Here is an 18,137-nt window from a genome sequence, read left to right on the forward strand (position 1 = left end):
ATGATCATCTTGATGTGTTGATCTCTCAATGTCACAGCCCTTGCACTTCACTTGTCTACCTGCACTGCACTTTCTCCATAACCAGAACACTGTATTCTGCATTTGTTTCCATGCTACCTTGATGTACTTATGTATGGAATGATTTGTTTGGGCGTCACACCAGCAAACTTTTTCCACCGTATCTCAGTACATGTGGCAATAATAGACCAATTATCAATTACAACTGTTCATGAGAGCCTGCTATTGCACAGATTTGTTACTGTGTTGGCCGCTTGAAATTCAGTAAAAGTGGACGTATCAGTAGGCAGTTGCAGCAGAGAGAAAGTCGCGAAAGGTTAACGGAAAAGTTGGCAGGTTCCGGAAAATGCTAACTGTTATTCTGAGCTGCCCTGGTGAGTGAAAGGACACTTGCTTCTTTGTTGACCTCCATTCAGGCAGGCAGTGTGTGTTTATATTTCAGGGGAGTGTAGGTGGGAGTCCACAGAGCTTGCTCATTGTCTCGCTTCCTCGCTACATAAAAAGGGGAGGACGATTTCCATTTTAAGTGCTCTGCCGGTTTGAACAGAGAATGATCTCTCCTCGAGGGCGGGGGAGGAACGGCATTCGGGAGTTCCAAGTGCTTTATCCTTGTGTCTCTTCTCCCTGACAAGCCTGTGCTGCTCTGACTGATGCAGCAAGCGAAAAATCACCTGCTGTGCGAGAGAGAAATCAGGAAGGAAGAAATGCTTCCGGACAACAGATTTACTTTGATTCAAGGGTCGTTTTCCTGAGACGTTTGGCGTGGCAATCGGTGGTGCAGGTGCTCCCTGACCTCTTCCAAAAGCCAAGGGATTGAAGGAGAGACATGAAGGAGAAGAAGGAAGGCCAGAGAGTGCAGGAGGACTCCAGCAACCAGGTCTCCCTGCTGCTCGAGAGCAGGGCACAGTACAGCCATGGTGAACAAACCTCTGCCTTGCTGGTGGTGGACAACAAGAGAGTGGCAAAAAAAGTGCGCTTTAAAGTAAGTCCTCCATTTCTGTGAGTGAGGTTGGGTAACGTGGGAGGAGGCTTTAATGGAGCAAAAAATAACAGCGCAAATTGGCAGGGCCGGACGGACAGCTTCTGGGCTCCAAGTTCTGTTTAATCCATCTGCTGAGCAAGTAGTTTGATTTTCACTGTGCTTGTGAAATGTTCCCATTCCTACGGAGTCCTCTGGGAATGTGGGAGATCTTTGGTAAACCGATTCCTACTGTTTTAATCTGAGCTTTGTTTTAGTTAATGGTGCAATATTATTCCACTGGATAATAGCCAGAATTTGTGAGTACAAATGCTATTACTATACGATAAGAATTTAAACTCAGTTCTTTAAAAATATTGCTATCAGGTAAAGTAATTATAAAGTTGTTGCAAAAATCACTGGTTGTTCAGCTGGGCTGCACTGACTTTTTGTTTAATTTATTTCACTCCAGTAACTTCACTTGCATGCCATTACTCCTGGAATCCCGTAAGCTTGGATCAGTCCTTTGCTCATCTCCCTACTGTCTCCTTATAGTATTAGAAAATGCAACAGGGACAAGAGTATAGTGAATCTGTTACTGGACAAACATCCAAAGGCCTGGATCTTTGAACCCGAAGCACAAATTTGAATTTCACTACGGCAGCTAGAAACTTTAAATTCAAATAATTAAATAAACCGGGAATAGAGAAAAAATAAGTCTGAGTCATCATGGAAACAGGCCCTCCGATTCAACTCATCTATGCGATCAAAGATGTCTAGCTGAGCTCATCTGATTTGCCTGCATTTGGTCCATATCCCATGAAGTCTCTCCTATCCATGTACCTGTCCAAATGTCTTTTAAACATTGAAATTGTACCCACCTCTAAGGCTTTCTCTGGCAGCTTGTTGCATATACCTACCACCCTCTGTATGAAAAAGTTACCTTCAGGTCCCTTTTAAATTTTCCCCCTCACCTTAAATCTAAGTCCTCTAGTTTTAGTCTCCGGTAACCAGGGCAAAAGATTTGTAACCTGATCTGAATTTATATACCCCTATGAGGTCACTGCTCAACCTGAACCTTCTGATTTTCTCTTTATAACCCAGCGACAGCCTTCTGAATCCTTTCTGCACACTTTTGAACCTAATGACATCATTCTTATAGCTGAGCAACCAGAAGTGCACTTAGGTTTCTGTAATAATAATCATTAAATCTATTAGATCAAGGTAAGAAAATGATTTGTTCTTCAAGGATGGAAATTTGCATCGTTGCCTTAAATGCCATTGTTTGTGAGTCTAGATCCAAACAAATTCACCCCATTCTCTAATTGTATGAATATTGCTGCACTCCCCGACTTGGTTCTCCTGCACAGTCTGAATTTAGACATCCCACAGTAAGAGCTGTGAGTGCTTTCGGGGTTCTAAGCTCCAGAATTCTTTTCTTAAGCTTCTCCATCCCTCAGCCTCTCTTTCTTCCTTTCAGATTCAGCTTAAAACCTACTCTTTTGTCTAAACTTTTGGTTACTGTTCTTATTTCCCCTTATTCAGCTCCAGGTCATATTTTGTTTGATGATGGCCCCATTGAAGCATCTTGAGACTCTTCATTAATTTTAACCTCTATATAAAACCAAATTGTTGTTGTTGATGATGAAAAACTAAAGCACAATCCATGTTGTTGTGTGTGGTGGGTGTCAGACAGTTGAGTATAGCAAGTCCTCACAAATCTCAAGAAAATAAATGATGCTGATTAAGAAACAAAAGTGCTTTAGATTTGCCATGAGATTGTTCATATTTGTTTAGAGTGTAGACAGTACCTTGGTTCAACTCTCATCTAAGAGAATGTAGATCTGAGGTGTAAACCATAAACACAAGGGATTCTGCAGATGCTGGAAATCTAGAGCAACATACACAAAACTCAGAAGGTCACAGAACACCTATGGATTGTCAATGTTTCAAGCTGTGACCCTTCTGAGGCCTGCAGCCTTTCTTAGTTCTTCTCTGTGTGTATTAACTTAGAGTAAGACACCAGATCTTTGAACTGGGATCTGAATCTGAAATTATAGACCAAGACGTAAGAGGCAACCCACAAAGCCATGGTTGGTATTTACAAATTGTCACTGAACTGTGTGAATGTAAACGTTGCGGAAGATACCTGACGCTTCAGATTGAAGTGTCAGAACAAATCATTCAATCAGAGCTGGAAAACACCACAATATCTGAAAGCTAGAATGTGCCTTCCTGTGTAAAGGGACTGTCAAGTGGATGTGTGGCAACCAGCCGTTAGAATGTGGCTTGTACCTCTGTGAAGACTGTCAGTACTTCACTATGCTTGAGGGCTCAACATCTGGAAGGAGGTTTAAGATGGAGAATGTTTGATAAAAGGTAAACTTACATTGGAATTTCTTATGTATCTGTGGAATTTCTGTCAGACTTCTGAAGGTTCGAAATTTGTGAGAAGTTTCCTCCCAGCAGGGTGGGGGAGGGTGCTATGGATGCTAGAATGCAACAACTATCTATGGTAGAATACTAGTTGGTAGGAAAATCTGTTCTCCATAAACTATTTCTCAAATTTATCTTTTCTCTTGCCTCCTCTGAAGTTGGTGATTCGATTTGCCAAGAGTTTCTTGCAGGCACAGGTTGGCATCTTGTTCTGATCACAGAGCAATAGAAAATGATCAGGTGGCATCCATTTGGCCCATTTTCCCTGCACACCCCAAAAAAAGAAGTTTGCACTTATCTGGAGCTTGTTGTGTCCCAAAGTAAAAGGTAACCATTGAAATACATATAGAAGAATTTATGCCCATAAGTAGCATGGTACAGAGCTAGATAATTAATTTTTAGTGAGGTTAACTGAAAAATAAATATTAGCCTAGGATATTAGGGAGAAATTTGAGAGATTTTATGGACAGCTCAGAGGGCAGATATTTGATTGAACAATTTCTGAGTTTCTTTTAATTTTCATTAATGGAATGTGGACACGGTTTGCCAAATTCTAGCCTTGATTCCCATTGAGCAGATGGTGTGAGCTGTCTCCTTGAACCACAGCAGTCCAAGAGCGAATTACTCCCATAGTGTATTTCTGCATGCACAGCCACTTCAGACATTAGTTAAGAATCGACCATGTTATTGTGGCTCAGCTCATGTGAAGGAGGGAAGGGTGGCAGATTTCCTTCCACTGAAGAATGCAGATAAATCGGATTTATTTCTTTTTACAACAGTCTGTTAGTTTTGTTAGCTTTTTAATTCAACATTTATTAATTAGTTAGATTTAAATTCACTACACTTAAATACATTACATTTGAAAATAGATGTGCTGTGATTTGTATTTGTAATGCCAAATTGCTTGGCTAGGAGGCCTCTTGGTTACTAGTTTAGTAAAGTCAGCAATACACTACTGCATTCCCTTTATAGTATACTTTGAGCTGGTAAATAATGGGCAAACTATGCTTTCCTTCTTTCTAATAAAACCATAAGATATAGGAGCAGAATTAGGTCTTTTGGCCCATCGAGTCTGCTCCATCATTCCATCATGGCTGATTTATTATCCCTTTCAAATCCATTCTCCTGCCCTCTCCCCTTAGCCTTCAACACCCTTACTAGTCAAGAACTTATCAACCTCTGCTCTTAATGTACCCAGTGACTTGGCCTTGACAGCCGTCTGTGGCAATGAATTCCACAGATTCACCGCCCTCTGGCTGAAGAAATTCCTCATCATCTCTGCAGGTGTCTAAAGGGACGTTCTTCTATTCTGAGGTTGTACATGTACAATTACACATCCAGAAACACACTGTATGGTAAATCAGATCTTCATTCTCCACTCTACAGTTCAGTAGGATCACCTATGTCACTATCCAGTTCTTGTGCCCCATCTGTTACTTCTTTACAAAGCTCTGAAATCTACCAACAAACTAGTTCACTCTGTGTGTTTAAAATGTGGAACTGAACACTGTGACAGCGTGGTGTGTCTTTGCTGCAGGTACTGTCACAGCACCTGGATCAAAAGAGGTAATTCTCAAAAGCACCAGCTCAAATTGGAGTAATTGCTGCTTTTGGAATTGATAGCAACACACACAAAATGCTGGTAGAACGCAGCAGGCCAGGCAGCATCTATAGGAAGAAGTACAGTCAATGTTTCAGGCCGAGACCCTTTGTCAGGACCCTCCATCGAAACACCTGGTGCTTCTTAGGCCCACTGCTCTTTCTGGATCCTGATAGGATTAGCAGTCCCTAATGTAAATGGCTTTGTTCGGGTGACTGATGCACCATCAATAACTCTCGGAGACGGGAGGTGAACGATAGGCTTTTATTAGCTGCAAGAGACCACGATCAGCAGCAAGAGACCACCACACAACATCCTGGAGACTGAGGGAGGAGCAGTGCCTCCAACCGCCTTTATACAGGGGTCTGTGGGAGGAGCCACAGGAGCAGTCAGCAGAGGGGCATGTCCAGACAGGTATATGTAGTTCACCACAGTGACACATTAGAACACCCTCTCAAGTAGACCTAATTTTGAAGAAGAGCAGGAAACTTCTAACCTTCTGCCAAATTTACATTTTAACCGGCACAACCAAGACAAAACATCTGATTACTAAGACGTTGCTATTTGTGAGGTCTTGCTCTGCACAAAGTGGGTGACAAGTCTCCCTTCATGTTACGGTGGTCGCTGGCAGGACTTGCACCCAAGTGCGGAGGAACAGCAGACTCTGTCACAGTGAGCATCGGCAGTGACTCAACCCAGGAGCAGAGGAACGGCAGATCCCACCCCCACCCCCCCATGGGAACAAGAGATTAAACATATGAATACCAACAGGGCATCGGTGGCACGATTGAGCGACACCACGACACAAGTCATTCTCCACACAAGGACTCCACTCCTGTGCTAAATGAGAGACCCCTTAAATAATCATAGAATGCAGGAAACCCGTGCCAGTCACAATTAACTTGACAAGATTAAACAGAAAACACCGGGCTTAATGGCTCTAGTTAAGATAACAATTGGTAAATATAGGTACTCGGGAAACCTAGAAGCCCAACGCAAAGGGCCAGCAGTGCTCGTGACACTTCAATACAGTAACTGCACTATAGGAGTACAACTTTGATGGTAACACGCTGTGTAATGTCCTTAGATCATGAAAGGCACTATGTAAATACAGGCCTTTTATTTACTATCAGACTATTAAAGATGGACAAGGAAATCCACCGCTTACACCCCCCACATCAAACCCATCCCCCGCCCTGCACTAAAAACGAATAGCATCCTGATTATCAACCCCCTAAATCCCCCTCCCCCACACAAAACGGAACAAGAACATCAACCCCCAAAAAACAACCCCTCCCCACACAAAAAACTAACAGAACATCAACCTCCAAACACTCTCCCCTTGCACAACAAAATGAAAAAGGAATGGGCAATTAAAAAAACACAATATAAAAAATAAGTCTGAAAAACTCCACAGTACATAAATGCAATAGTCCAATCCATAAACACAGACTGCGATACCATCATCTGGTATCACCGACATTCATCGAAAGGGACGGACACCATATGAGGCAGAGAAGCCTCCCCATGTGCCACGGCGAGGCGCATAGCGATAGGCCGCTCACAGACTCCTCGGCAGTGATCAAAAGGATGGCAGTCATCGCAGAACTCTCACTCTCACTCGCCTTCCACGGTTACATTGGTTAGATTGCACTACTATGTATAGTTCTGGTTGCCAAACTATGGCATGGATGTGGCAGCAATAGAGAGGGTGCAGAAGAGGTTCTGCCACTCCCTTTTGGTTTTCCTCTGGGTGCTCCGGTTTCTTCCCATGTCCAAAAATGTATGGATTAAAGAGTACCATGATATGTTGGTGCAGGAAACATGGTGACACTTACGGGCAACCCCCAGCACAATCCTTGGACTGTGTTGGTCATTTACGCAAACAACAAATTTCACTGTATGCTTTGATATACACGTGACACACAAAGCTAACCTTTTCTCTTTATCTTTAATCTTTTGAATTCTGTCTGTATTTTTTTATTCAATGAAAGATTAAACTATTGCATCTGAAATCAAATATTATTCACTGTAAGTCATTCCCTCTTGAAACTCTACAACGTGCAGGATCTACGCAGGCTAAGTTTATCACATACAGCACTCACTATTTCCATTGTTAATGAATTGATGACAAAAATGTGGCTTTCAGCATACGAGGTGTAAAATCACACCTTCAGCAGTATTTATAACAGCTGGGAAATAAAGTTCATAAGATTTGCATTTTCACAACCTCATAACATCCCAAAGTACCTTACAGCCCATGAATCTTTTTGAAATATAATTGTCTTTGTAATGTTGCTATGCCTCCGTTTTAAAATCACCTTAAATCCAAGTCGGAGTGTAAATGAATCAGTGAACTGACGACAGGAGCCTACGGCAGGCATTCCACTCGTTTCACAGCCAATGCAAGTCCTGGGAGAGTGAATGGTTATCTCCCAAAAGTGAAATCAACCTGATTACAATGGTAATAAACACTTGTAAGTGATTATAAGCTTTGGAGTTTGGAGCAGGAACTGCTGATGGAAGCTGTAGCTGAATGAATTGTAAGTAACGTTTGTAATGTGAAGTCATTTCGGTATGCCAGATGGAGCCTGGATGTGCCAGAAAGTAAGGTTGGATGTTAGTTTGCACCTGTGATTCCTCAGTATGGTAATGACCTTGACCATCCATTAAGGAACGGCTTTAGGGGGAGGCAGGTGGTAGTTGACTGGAACACGCGAGTGTGGTGAATGATGTGTTTTTAAATGTACTGATAATAAGACCATTGACCTGAAGTGTTGTGTTTGATTCCAGATATGTGCTGAATCCTTGGGTCTTGGTTGAGACGACGATTGTAGTGCAAACAGGCCTTAACTGATAGTGGGAATACTGATTAATACATGGATCTTAGGACTTTGCAAGGTAGTGATGGGAATACTTGGATAGTTATACAACTCCCTCTTGCATTTTGGTCCCTTCAGCCAAAAGCTTGACAGGTAATTGTGGAATTATTATCCCATTGGTAGCCGTGTCTCAGAAGTGTGGATCTGAGATGTATATTGCTGGTTGAAATATTGGAAGTAGTCCATCAATTTTTCATCTTAAAAGGGATACAGTTTATGTCAGGGTTCTCTTCCTGTGAACTGTCCATAAACCGAGCAGTTCGCAAGTCAGAATTGCAGTTGCGAATGAAGTTTCCAGGCAATAGAAGATGTTTACAGTCCCATAGCAGTCAACAAGGCTAGGGTTAAATCAGAGGTTGCTGGCAGCATGGGCCTATTCTGCGATTTATCTCTAAAGAAAATAATGAATAAACAAACAAATGCATTCCCTTGGTCTCCCAGATGCTCATTTGTGTGTGTAACCTGGGGGGGACCTATAGTTGAGAAAGAGGGTGAATTTCTTATTTAACACACACAAAATGCTGGAGGAACACAGCAAGTCAAGCAGCCTCCATGGAGGGGAATAACCAGTCAACCTTTTGTGCTGATGAAGGGTCTCGGCCTGAAACGCTGAATGTTTATTCCATTCCGTAGATGCTGCTTGACTTGCTAAGTTCCTCCCGCATTGTGTTTGTGTTGCTTAAGATTTCTAGCGTCTGCAGAATCTCTTCATTCATGCATTTCTTATTCATTTGGACTGAGGCTACTTCTTAATGAGTGAGGCAGGAAGTCATTCTAGCTAATGTAATGATGTCTTCCAGCTGTTGCTTTATATGGAAATAACATTGTAGTTTTGGGGTCCAAAGTTTTTTACAAAAATGGAACATGTCCTGTCTGCTCTGGATGAGTAGGGTGATTATGAGCCAGAATTTCTGCACAGCACTCAAATATTTCCTCACTTATAGACTCTTAGTTGGTCAAATCATTTGGTTAGTGCAAGATGATCTAAGGCTGCACAATCCTGAGCTAATGAACCAAACGATCTCCTTCTGAGTTGTTAATCCCTATGATTCAATTGCAATTTGTGTCATTGTGAATCTTTGCAGTTGACAATAGCCTCAAGATTAATGGCAGGATGTCTTTTGCACTCCGTGTTGTTAGTGCTACTTATGATTTTAGAAGGGATATTGAAAGAATAATGAATCATTTCAGCAATTTTTTTCTGATAGATTTCCAAGAGGAGATAATTAATCAACAAAGTCAAAGTCAAGATATTATCAAATTATATATATATATATATGTCATCGTATGTTTCTTTGTAATTCACTTTCTTTCTGGCATTTACAAGAAAATTAAAAAAATACAATAGAATTCATGGAAAATTACACATACATACATATACACATCACGTAAGCCCTAAAACGAGATAAAGAGAACCCAATTAAATGAGTAACACACAAAAAATGTGCTGCATGACCTGCTGAGTTCTGCCAGGATTTTGTGTGGGTTATCCTGGATTTCCAGTATCAGTATCTGCAGAATCTTTGGGGTTAACTATTTAGTTCAGAGCTTTGGCAAGAAGTCATTAACTTCTTTAGCATTTGTCTATTTTATTTTAATGAGGCAGAGGTGCTAGCTCGATGCTTAACCCAGCACGATGGAAAAGGGTGTAAGGAGCCAGCCGGATTCGAAACCAAGACCACTCGGCCCAAAGTCTGGTGCAGATGCCACTAGACCATCAGCCAGCATGCTTAAGAGATACAGCACAGTAACAGGCCTTCCGGCCCATTGAGCCCGCACTGCTGTTTTCATGAGTGTGCTTTTTTGTATCATCAAACCACTTTATTAAGCTTTAGTAGTGATACAGCACGGTGAGAAGTCCTTCTGGCCTAATGAGCCCGCACTGCCTAATTACACCCATGTGACCAATTAACCTACTAACACGTATGTCTTTGGGATGCGGGAGGAAACTGGAGCACCTGGTGGAAACCCACGTGGTGACAGGGAAAACATACAAACTCCTTACAGACAACAGCAGAATAGAATCCATGCCACTGACTCTATAATAGTGTCACACTAACTTTTGTGCTACCATGCGGCCTCCGTCAATAAAACATACATACACATACATTCACGTATATCTATCTCTTTTATGTTAGTCCTACAATTTGATAGTTTAGTCATGGCTTTCTTCATTATATAGAAAGGGTGGTTCTGCATTCTTCATTGTAGTATTGGTAGGTAAGGGGTCAGCTTGGCCAACTAGTAGCACCTTCTTCTTGAACCAAATTATGGGTTTCGTTCACAGAGATAGCATCTAATATGGCATGGAGTGAGTGCTTTCTTGATGGAGGAGCCAACTTTCTAATCAGAGGTTTAATCAAATCCTTTTCAACTGGGTGTAAAAGATTCTGCAGGGTTATTTTAAAGAAGACCAGGTGAGATCTGCCTGGTGTCATATTTACGCCACCAAAGTAGACAATCTGTTCTTGTTATATGTTACTGTGAACAAATTGCCTCCTACGTTTACTGATTTACAATAGTGACTGCACTATTCCCCCACCTACCCACAACCTTCACCCTCACCTTGCCTCACTTATCACCTGCCAGCTTGTACTCCTTCCCTTCCCCCCACCTTCTTTTCCCAGCTTCTTCCCCCTTCTTTTCCAGCCCTGAAACGTTGACTGTTTATTCTTCTCCATTGATGCTGCATGACCTGCTGAGTTCTGCCAGGATTTTGTGTGTGTTGTCCTGGATTTCCACTATCTGCATAACCTCTGGTGTTAACTATTTAGTTCAGAGCTTTGACAAGAAGTCATTAACTTCTTGGTAACATATAATCAAAATCAGAGCCCAATATCTGACCCGATACATCTCCTAACTGGCGATAATGAGTACACAATTAATCTTTCACTGGTTGTAATTTGCTTTGGGTCTAATTGAGATTGTACATAATTAATTTGATTGATCTCTAGTTAACATGTGTGGAATAATATTTGGAAATGATACAGATGAGCTAGACACAGGAAGCTGAAGCCATTGGGCAAGTGTCCAGCAGCTGACATGGCTACATTTGAAGCAGTTCAGATGCAAAGATCCAATCATTAAATATACAGTTCATGTTCTCACAATATTCAGATCTCCAGCCCCGCCCCTTGCAGTAAGTGAGCAGTCATGAGATGGCTTGGCCATGCAACCAATATTTGCAATTTCTTTCTCTGCTTGTGAGTGGGCATCAAATAACAACAGGTGGAGTATGTACCCGGTCCTGGGAACATCCAACTCCTGTGTGAATATTCCCAAGCACCAGCTCAGAAACTGGAAACTTTTACTGGGGCTCTGTTTGGGTGGAACAGATTGCTGGTTTGCTTCTCACTTCCTTGCAGCTCTTGTGAGAGTACGGTCTTCTGTATGAGGCAGTTGGATTTCTGAATGCAATCCTAGGTTGTCCTTTCTGTAATTAACCAAACGCCGTCCTTCTTCAGCCTGTCATGGGAAATAGATTGTCTCTCTTCCGGAAGACACTTCAGGACAAAAAACTAGTTGCAATGTACTTTAAGGTATTTAAACTTTAATACTATCGCATTTTATTTTCATAATTGCAATATTTATTTAATTAAAAAATTAATTTGTAATCCTGGTTAAAAAAATTGAAACAAAAATAGCAGAAAGATATAAAAAAAGCATAGGTAGAGATACAGGAAATAGCAGAGAGGATGGGGTGTCACAGTAGCATAGCAGTTAAGTAAAACACAATTACAGCACCAACAATCTGGGTCCAGTTCTGCCACTTTCTGATGAGGAGTTTGTGCGACTGTGTGTGTTTGCTCCGGCTGCTCCAGTTTCTCTCCACGTTGAATCAGATGCATGGTTAGTAGGTTACACGGGTTGTTGTAGCTCCTTTAAACAGGTTGATTGCCAGGACTGCAGCCCAACATGAAGGCTGTCTTTATTCTCAGCTCCTGTCTGACTTGTATCGTCTTCACTTCTCAACAGTTGGAATCCATTGATTTTCCACAGAGAAGGTAAATATCTGTCCTGCTTCCATGATGAATTGGCAGTGGTGTGGAGTGTGTGACCAAATGTGTGAACAACCCTGTTTCATATTGCCCTGTAAATTAACAGGGGTCATAACACATGCTCTCACACACTCATACACACAGACACAGACACACACACAACACACACACAAACTCACACGGACACACACACTAACACAATCAAATACACAACATGCACACACACACTCATACAGACATGTGTGCAAATACACACTCTCACACACACATTCTCACACACACACACATTCTCAAATACACAACACACACACTCACACAAACCCATGCAAACACACAGACATACAGTCTCTCAACACACACATTCACATGCGCACAAACACACATTCACAAAAGCACTCACACCAGACACACTCTCACATGCATTGACACACACGCACACTTAATAAACACATACATACATACACAAACATACATGCACACCCACACAAAAATACACACGCACACACTCACACAAACACACACACACACACACACACACACACACAGACACATGCATACACACACACATAAACAGACATACACACACATTCACACAATTACACACACAAGCACACACACATGCACACGGACACTCAAACACACACATACACAAAAACACACCCACACACTCTCGCGCACACCGACACATTCACACAAACACACACATACAAGAACACAAATATACACACTCACACACACACATTCACACACACACACACACTCACACAAACCCATGCACACACACAGACATACAGTCTCTCAACACACACATTCACATGCGCACAAACACACATCCAGCCCAAGATCTTAAAGCACAAACTAACGGAGATGGGAGTAGACTCTCACATGGTGGATTGGATAGTGGACTACTTGACAGATAGACCTCAGTATGTGCGGTTGGGAGACTGTAGGTCTGACACGGTGGTCAGCAGCACAGGAGCGCCACAGGGAACCGTACTCTCTCCGGTCCTGTTCACCCTGTACACATCAGACTTCCAATATAACTCGGAGTCCTGCCATGTGCAGAAGTTCGCTGATGACACGGCCATAGTGGGGTGTGTCAGGAATGGACAGGAGGAGGAGTATAGGAAACTGATACAGGACTTTGTGATATGGTGCAACTCAAACTACCTGCGTCTCAATGTCACCAAGACCAAGGAGATGGTGGTGGACTTTAGGAGATCTAGGCCTCATATGGAGCCAGTGATCATTAATGGAGAATGTGTGGAGCAGGTTAAGACCTACAAGTATCTGGGAGTACAGTTAGACGAGAAGCTAGACTGGACTGCCAACACAGATGCCTTGTGCAGGAAGGCACAGAGTCGACTGTACTTCCTTAGAAGGTTGGCGTCATTCAATGTCTGCAGTGAGATGCTGAAGATGTTCTATAGGTCAGTTGTTGAGAGCGCCCTCTTCTTTGTGGTGGCGTGTTGGGGAGGAAGCATTAAGAAGAAGGACGCCTCACGTCTTAATAAGCTGGTAAGGAAGGCGGGCTCTGTCGTGGGCAAAGTACTGGAGAGTTTAACATCGGTAGCTGAGCGAAGGGCGCTGAGTAGGCTACGGTCAATTATGGAAAACCCTGAACATCCTCTACATAGCACCATCCAGAGACAGAGAAGCAGTTTCAGCGACAGGTTACTGTCGATGCAATGCTCCTCAGACAGGATGAAGAGGTCAATACTCCCCAATGCCATTAGGCTTTACAATTCAACTGCCAGGACTTAAGAACTTTTTTTAAAGCTATTATTAATGCTTTTTGAGTTAGTGATTTAGATGCATATCATATTATTACTGAGTTAAGTATTATATGTAATGAGTTTTTGCTACAACAAGTGTATGGGACATTGGAAAAAAAATGTTGAATTTCCCCATGGGGATGAATAAAGTATCTATCTATCTATCTATCTATCTATCTATCACACCCATTCACAAAAGCACTTACACCAGGCACACTCTCACACGCATTGACACACACACACACACTTAATAAACACATACATACACACACAAACATACATGCACACCCACACAAAAATACACACGCACACACTCACACAAACATACACACACACACACACAGACACATGCATACACACACACATAAACAGACATACACACACATTCACACAATTACACACACAAGCACACACACATGCACACGGACACTCAAACACACACATACACAAAAACACACCCACACACTCTTGCGCAAACCGACACATTCACACAAACACACACATACAAGAACACAAATATATACACTCACACACACACATTCACACACACACACACACTCACACAAACCCATGCACACACACAGACATACAGTCTCTCAACACACACATTCACATGCGCACAAACACACATTCACACCCATTCTCAAAAGCACTCACACCAGACACACTCTCACACGCATTGACACACACACACACTTAATAAACACATACATACACACACAAACATACATGCACACCCACACAAAAATACACACGCACACACTCACACAAACATACATACACACACACAGACACATGCATACACACACACATAAACAGACATACAAACACAAATAAAAAATACACACACATTCACACAATTACACACACAAGCACACACACATGCACACAAACACTCAAACACACACATACACAAAAACACACCCACACACTCTCGCGCACACCGACACATTCACACAAACACACACATACAAGAACACAAATATACACACACACACACATTCACACACACACACACTCTCAAATACACAACACACACACACTCACACAAACCCATGCACACACACAGACATACAGTCTCTCAACACACACATTCACATGCGCACAAACACACATTCACAAAAGCACTCACACCAGACACACTCTCACACGCATTCACACACACACACACACTTAATAAACACATACATACACACACAAACATACATGCACACCCACACAAAAATACACACGCACACACTCACACAAACACACACACGCGCATACACACACACACAAACAGACATACACACACAAATAAAAAATACACACACATTCACACAATTACACACACAAGCACACACACATGCACACGGACACTCAAACACACACATACACAAAAACACACCCACACACTCTCGCGCACACCGACACATTCACACACACACATACAGGAACACAAATATTCACACTCACACACACACAGACACAAACACACAGACACACACACTTAATAAACACATATATACACACATAAACAAACACACATGCACACACGCACCCACCTACACACACAAATACATACATACTCACACAAACATACAGTATATACTCACACAGACATACACACACTCACACACACAGACACAGACAGACACACATAAACACATGCACAACTCACTCACACAAACACAGCAACACACTCAAATACACAAGCTACACACACATACTCACATACACTCACACAAACTCATGCACGCACTCACACAGAAATGTGCACAAACACACACTCTCTGTCACACACACACACAGACACACACACAAATGCACACACAGACACACACACACACTCACATAAATACACACGCACACACAAATATACAGACGCACCCACCTAAACACACACACTCACACAAACATACACACTCACACAGACACAGACACACTCACGCACACACACAGACATACACACATAAATAAAAAAATACACACGCACATACAGACACATTAACACAATTACACACACAAAACACAGTCCAGCATAAACTGATAAATCTTCATCTGGTTATTTGGTCTACTCACTTTCTGATCACCGTGGGACGTATTCTCAACTTGAATAGTGACATTTAAGAAGAATCTTTTATTAGCCAGTGCTTGTGTGTGATAAAACAAATGTATCTGGGTCTGTCTATCTCTCCGCCTGCCTTGTGTAAACATGTGTATCTTTCTGATGTGCATGTCCATAGTGAGTGAGTGTGTGTGTGTGTGTGAGAGAGAGATATCTGAAGATAGGAGCAAATATGACATGCAATGCCTGTTGCAAATATGGGAATCCAGGTCATTATTGGAGAGAATTCATGTTTTATTCATGTTTCGAAGTCTTGTCTTGTATGTAGATATGACCCGTTCAAAACACATTCACTGCTGACCATGCTGAGATTGCTGGTAATTAATCCCATAGGCTGGCCCCAGTGCTGATGCACTGCCTGACTAAAGAAACTGAAAGTTGTATCTGTGGCAGAAAGTCTCAGTTATTTCCCAGCAGTCCTGGGTTTGGTCCATGTCTGCCATCATAGTGGTTGGGGATTCACACGTGCCATTCATCCATGGCAACTTCAAAACCAGGCCCAGCCCAGTCATTGGCTTCTGTTCTATTTGGGCATAGGCAAATCTAGAACTGATTCATTTGACCCAGTACCTTATGTAGGGGCCGCCGGGGACAAGTGCTAGTTGTAGTAAAATCTTGAACCATGTATCGGGAGAGAGGATGGGATGTGGAGCACAGATATGCTAACCTTTAGAACTGAACTTTGAAAGATATCCCTCAGCCCCAACCACCCATTCACGATGTGAGCAGCGGTCTTCCTTGAATCCTCTTTCTTCATCAACTGTTATGACACCACTTCTGTCTCCCAGACTCGTACTTACCCCTTCTTTTAATCTCTCTGCTTTTTCTTTTCCTCTCTGTGTAGATTTGTGGTATCTCTTTCCTCAATTTCTTTTCCCCATCTCCTTCATAAACACATGCATAGTAGATTCTCTCTCTCTCTCTTTCTTTCTCTCTCTCTCTCTCTCTCTCTCTCTCTCTCTCTCTCTCTCTTTTTCTGATCTGAGCTCCTGCAGTCAGGATGTGACATATCCTGTGGCTGAGGATTGAGTTTATTCACACCCTCTGATATTACTCAGGAGAAACCTGTTGTCTTCGTTGTCAATCCTACAGGATGTTTGTGGCGATTATCTCTTCAATTAAAGGGCTAAAATTAGTCAGACACTGTAACTACAGGAAGTTCAGAACACTTGTGATTATACCACCAAGTTATGTGCAGTTTATTACTGGGACACAATAAAGTCATGAGAAAAAAAATCCTCAATATCCTGTTGAGTACACAGTTCATTGAAGGAGACTGTTCATTTTTTGACAATCCACAAAATAAGACCAGGGATGTCAGGTAATAAAATTGCAAGCTCTTCTGTGTGGGAATATTCCACGGACAATTCCACTCCTAGTGGGGAAATCTCTCTCCTTCCCGTATCTTCACCAATCTCTGTCCCTGCTCTGATATCCAGGTGAGCCACAAGTCTTATTTTCCTGTGCCAATCTATGTTGATGCTCACTGCAAATGCCAGAGTAAATTAATATAAAGGTCAGGCTAAAGAACACACGATATATAACTCAGCTAAGCAGATAGTATTTTGTTCCAGCTGTAGAATTAGGAACAATTCTTTTCCACACAAATGCAAGGCTCTGCTTTGATCCAACCCACTCTGACCTGTCTTTGACACACATAATTTCTGACATCTGAAGACCTAACTTTCCTCATGCAACTACAGTGGGTGTAACTCCTGACCGGTTGATCTGAGGAGTGGCAAAGAACAACTAATAAAGACAACAGGTTTTTCCAGAATAACATCAGACTCTGCATGCCAATGAGCCATTTCCAGGGATTATAGCCGCTAATCGAGCCCAGGTTTGACTGTACACTTGTGTTTATGGGAAAATATATAGTTTTAGTAAATGTATCATAGTTCAAGTTCAAGTTCCAGTTTATTGTCATTCAACTGTACATCATGTATACAATTAAATGAAATAATGCTCCTCTGGGTGCAAGGTGCAAAACACAGTATATATGTCACATACAGCACATATGTCACATATTAACAGATAAAAAAATCTGTTGATGTACAAGTTGACTTAAAGTACATTTACGCCATATGGTTAAATATACAAAAGTATAATGTTACTGGCACTGTCATAAATGTGTACAGGGTGGTGGCAGGATGTTCAGAAGTCTCAGTTGAGTGTTTGGTTTGGGTCTGTGCTCTGGGGTTTCATTCCTATGGTTTAATAGCCATTCCAGTGACTTGATCACTTCCATCTTGGCTCTTATGATTAGTACTGAGGAAGTGCCTTACAGCTGAAGATGGCATCATTAAAACAAGGCCTTGTTTGCTCCTTCTGAAATATCCCTTGTTTCTACTTCGAAAAGAGGA

At 42.0% G+C, this 18,137-nt stretch overlaps 1 protein-coding gene across 18 annotated transcripts in view; it reads left to right on the forward strand.

Annotated features, from left to right (window-relative positions):
- The first annotated feature begins 711 nt into the window (after window positions 1-711).
- phldb1b (pleckstrin homology-like domain, family B, member 1b) overlaps window positions 712-18,137 on the forward strand; it is a 395,372-nt gene continuing 377,946 nt past the window's right edge. For 4 of the 18 annotated variants that reach the window (XM_073029935.1, XM_073029936.1, XM_073029937.1 and 1 more), the window contains exon 1: window positions 734-1,000. In XM_073029935.1, the coding sequence (XP_072886036.1) occupies window positions 845-1,000 (156 nt within the window). In that variant the 5' untranslated portion in view covers window positions 734-844. Of the gene's footprint in view, window positions 1,001-11,406; window positions 11,434-18,137 lie in introns of those variants that run through there. The other 14 variants (XM_073029931.1, XM_073029954.1, XM_073029938.1 and 11 more) reach the window with 10 other exon arrangements.

The sequence above is a fragment of the Hemitrygon akajei genome, chromosome 26 (genome assembly GCF_048418815.1).
Source record: "Hemitrygon akajei chromosome 26, sHemAka1.3, whole genome shotgun sequence".
NCBI lineage: Eukaryota > Metazoa > Chordata > Chondrichthyes > Myliobatiformes > Dasyatidae > Hemitrygon > Hemitrygon akajei.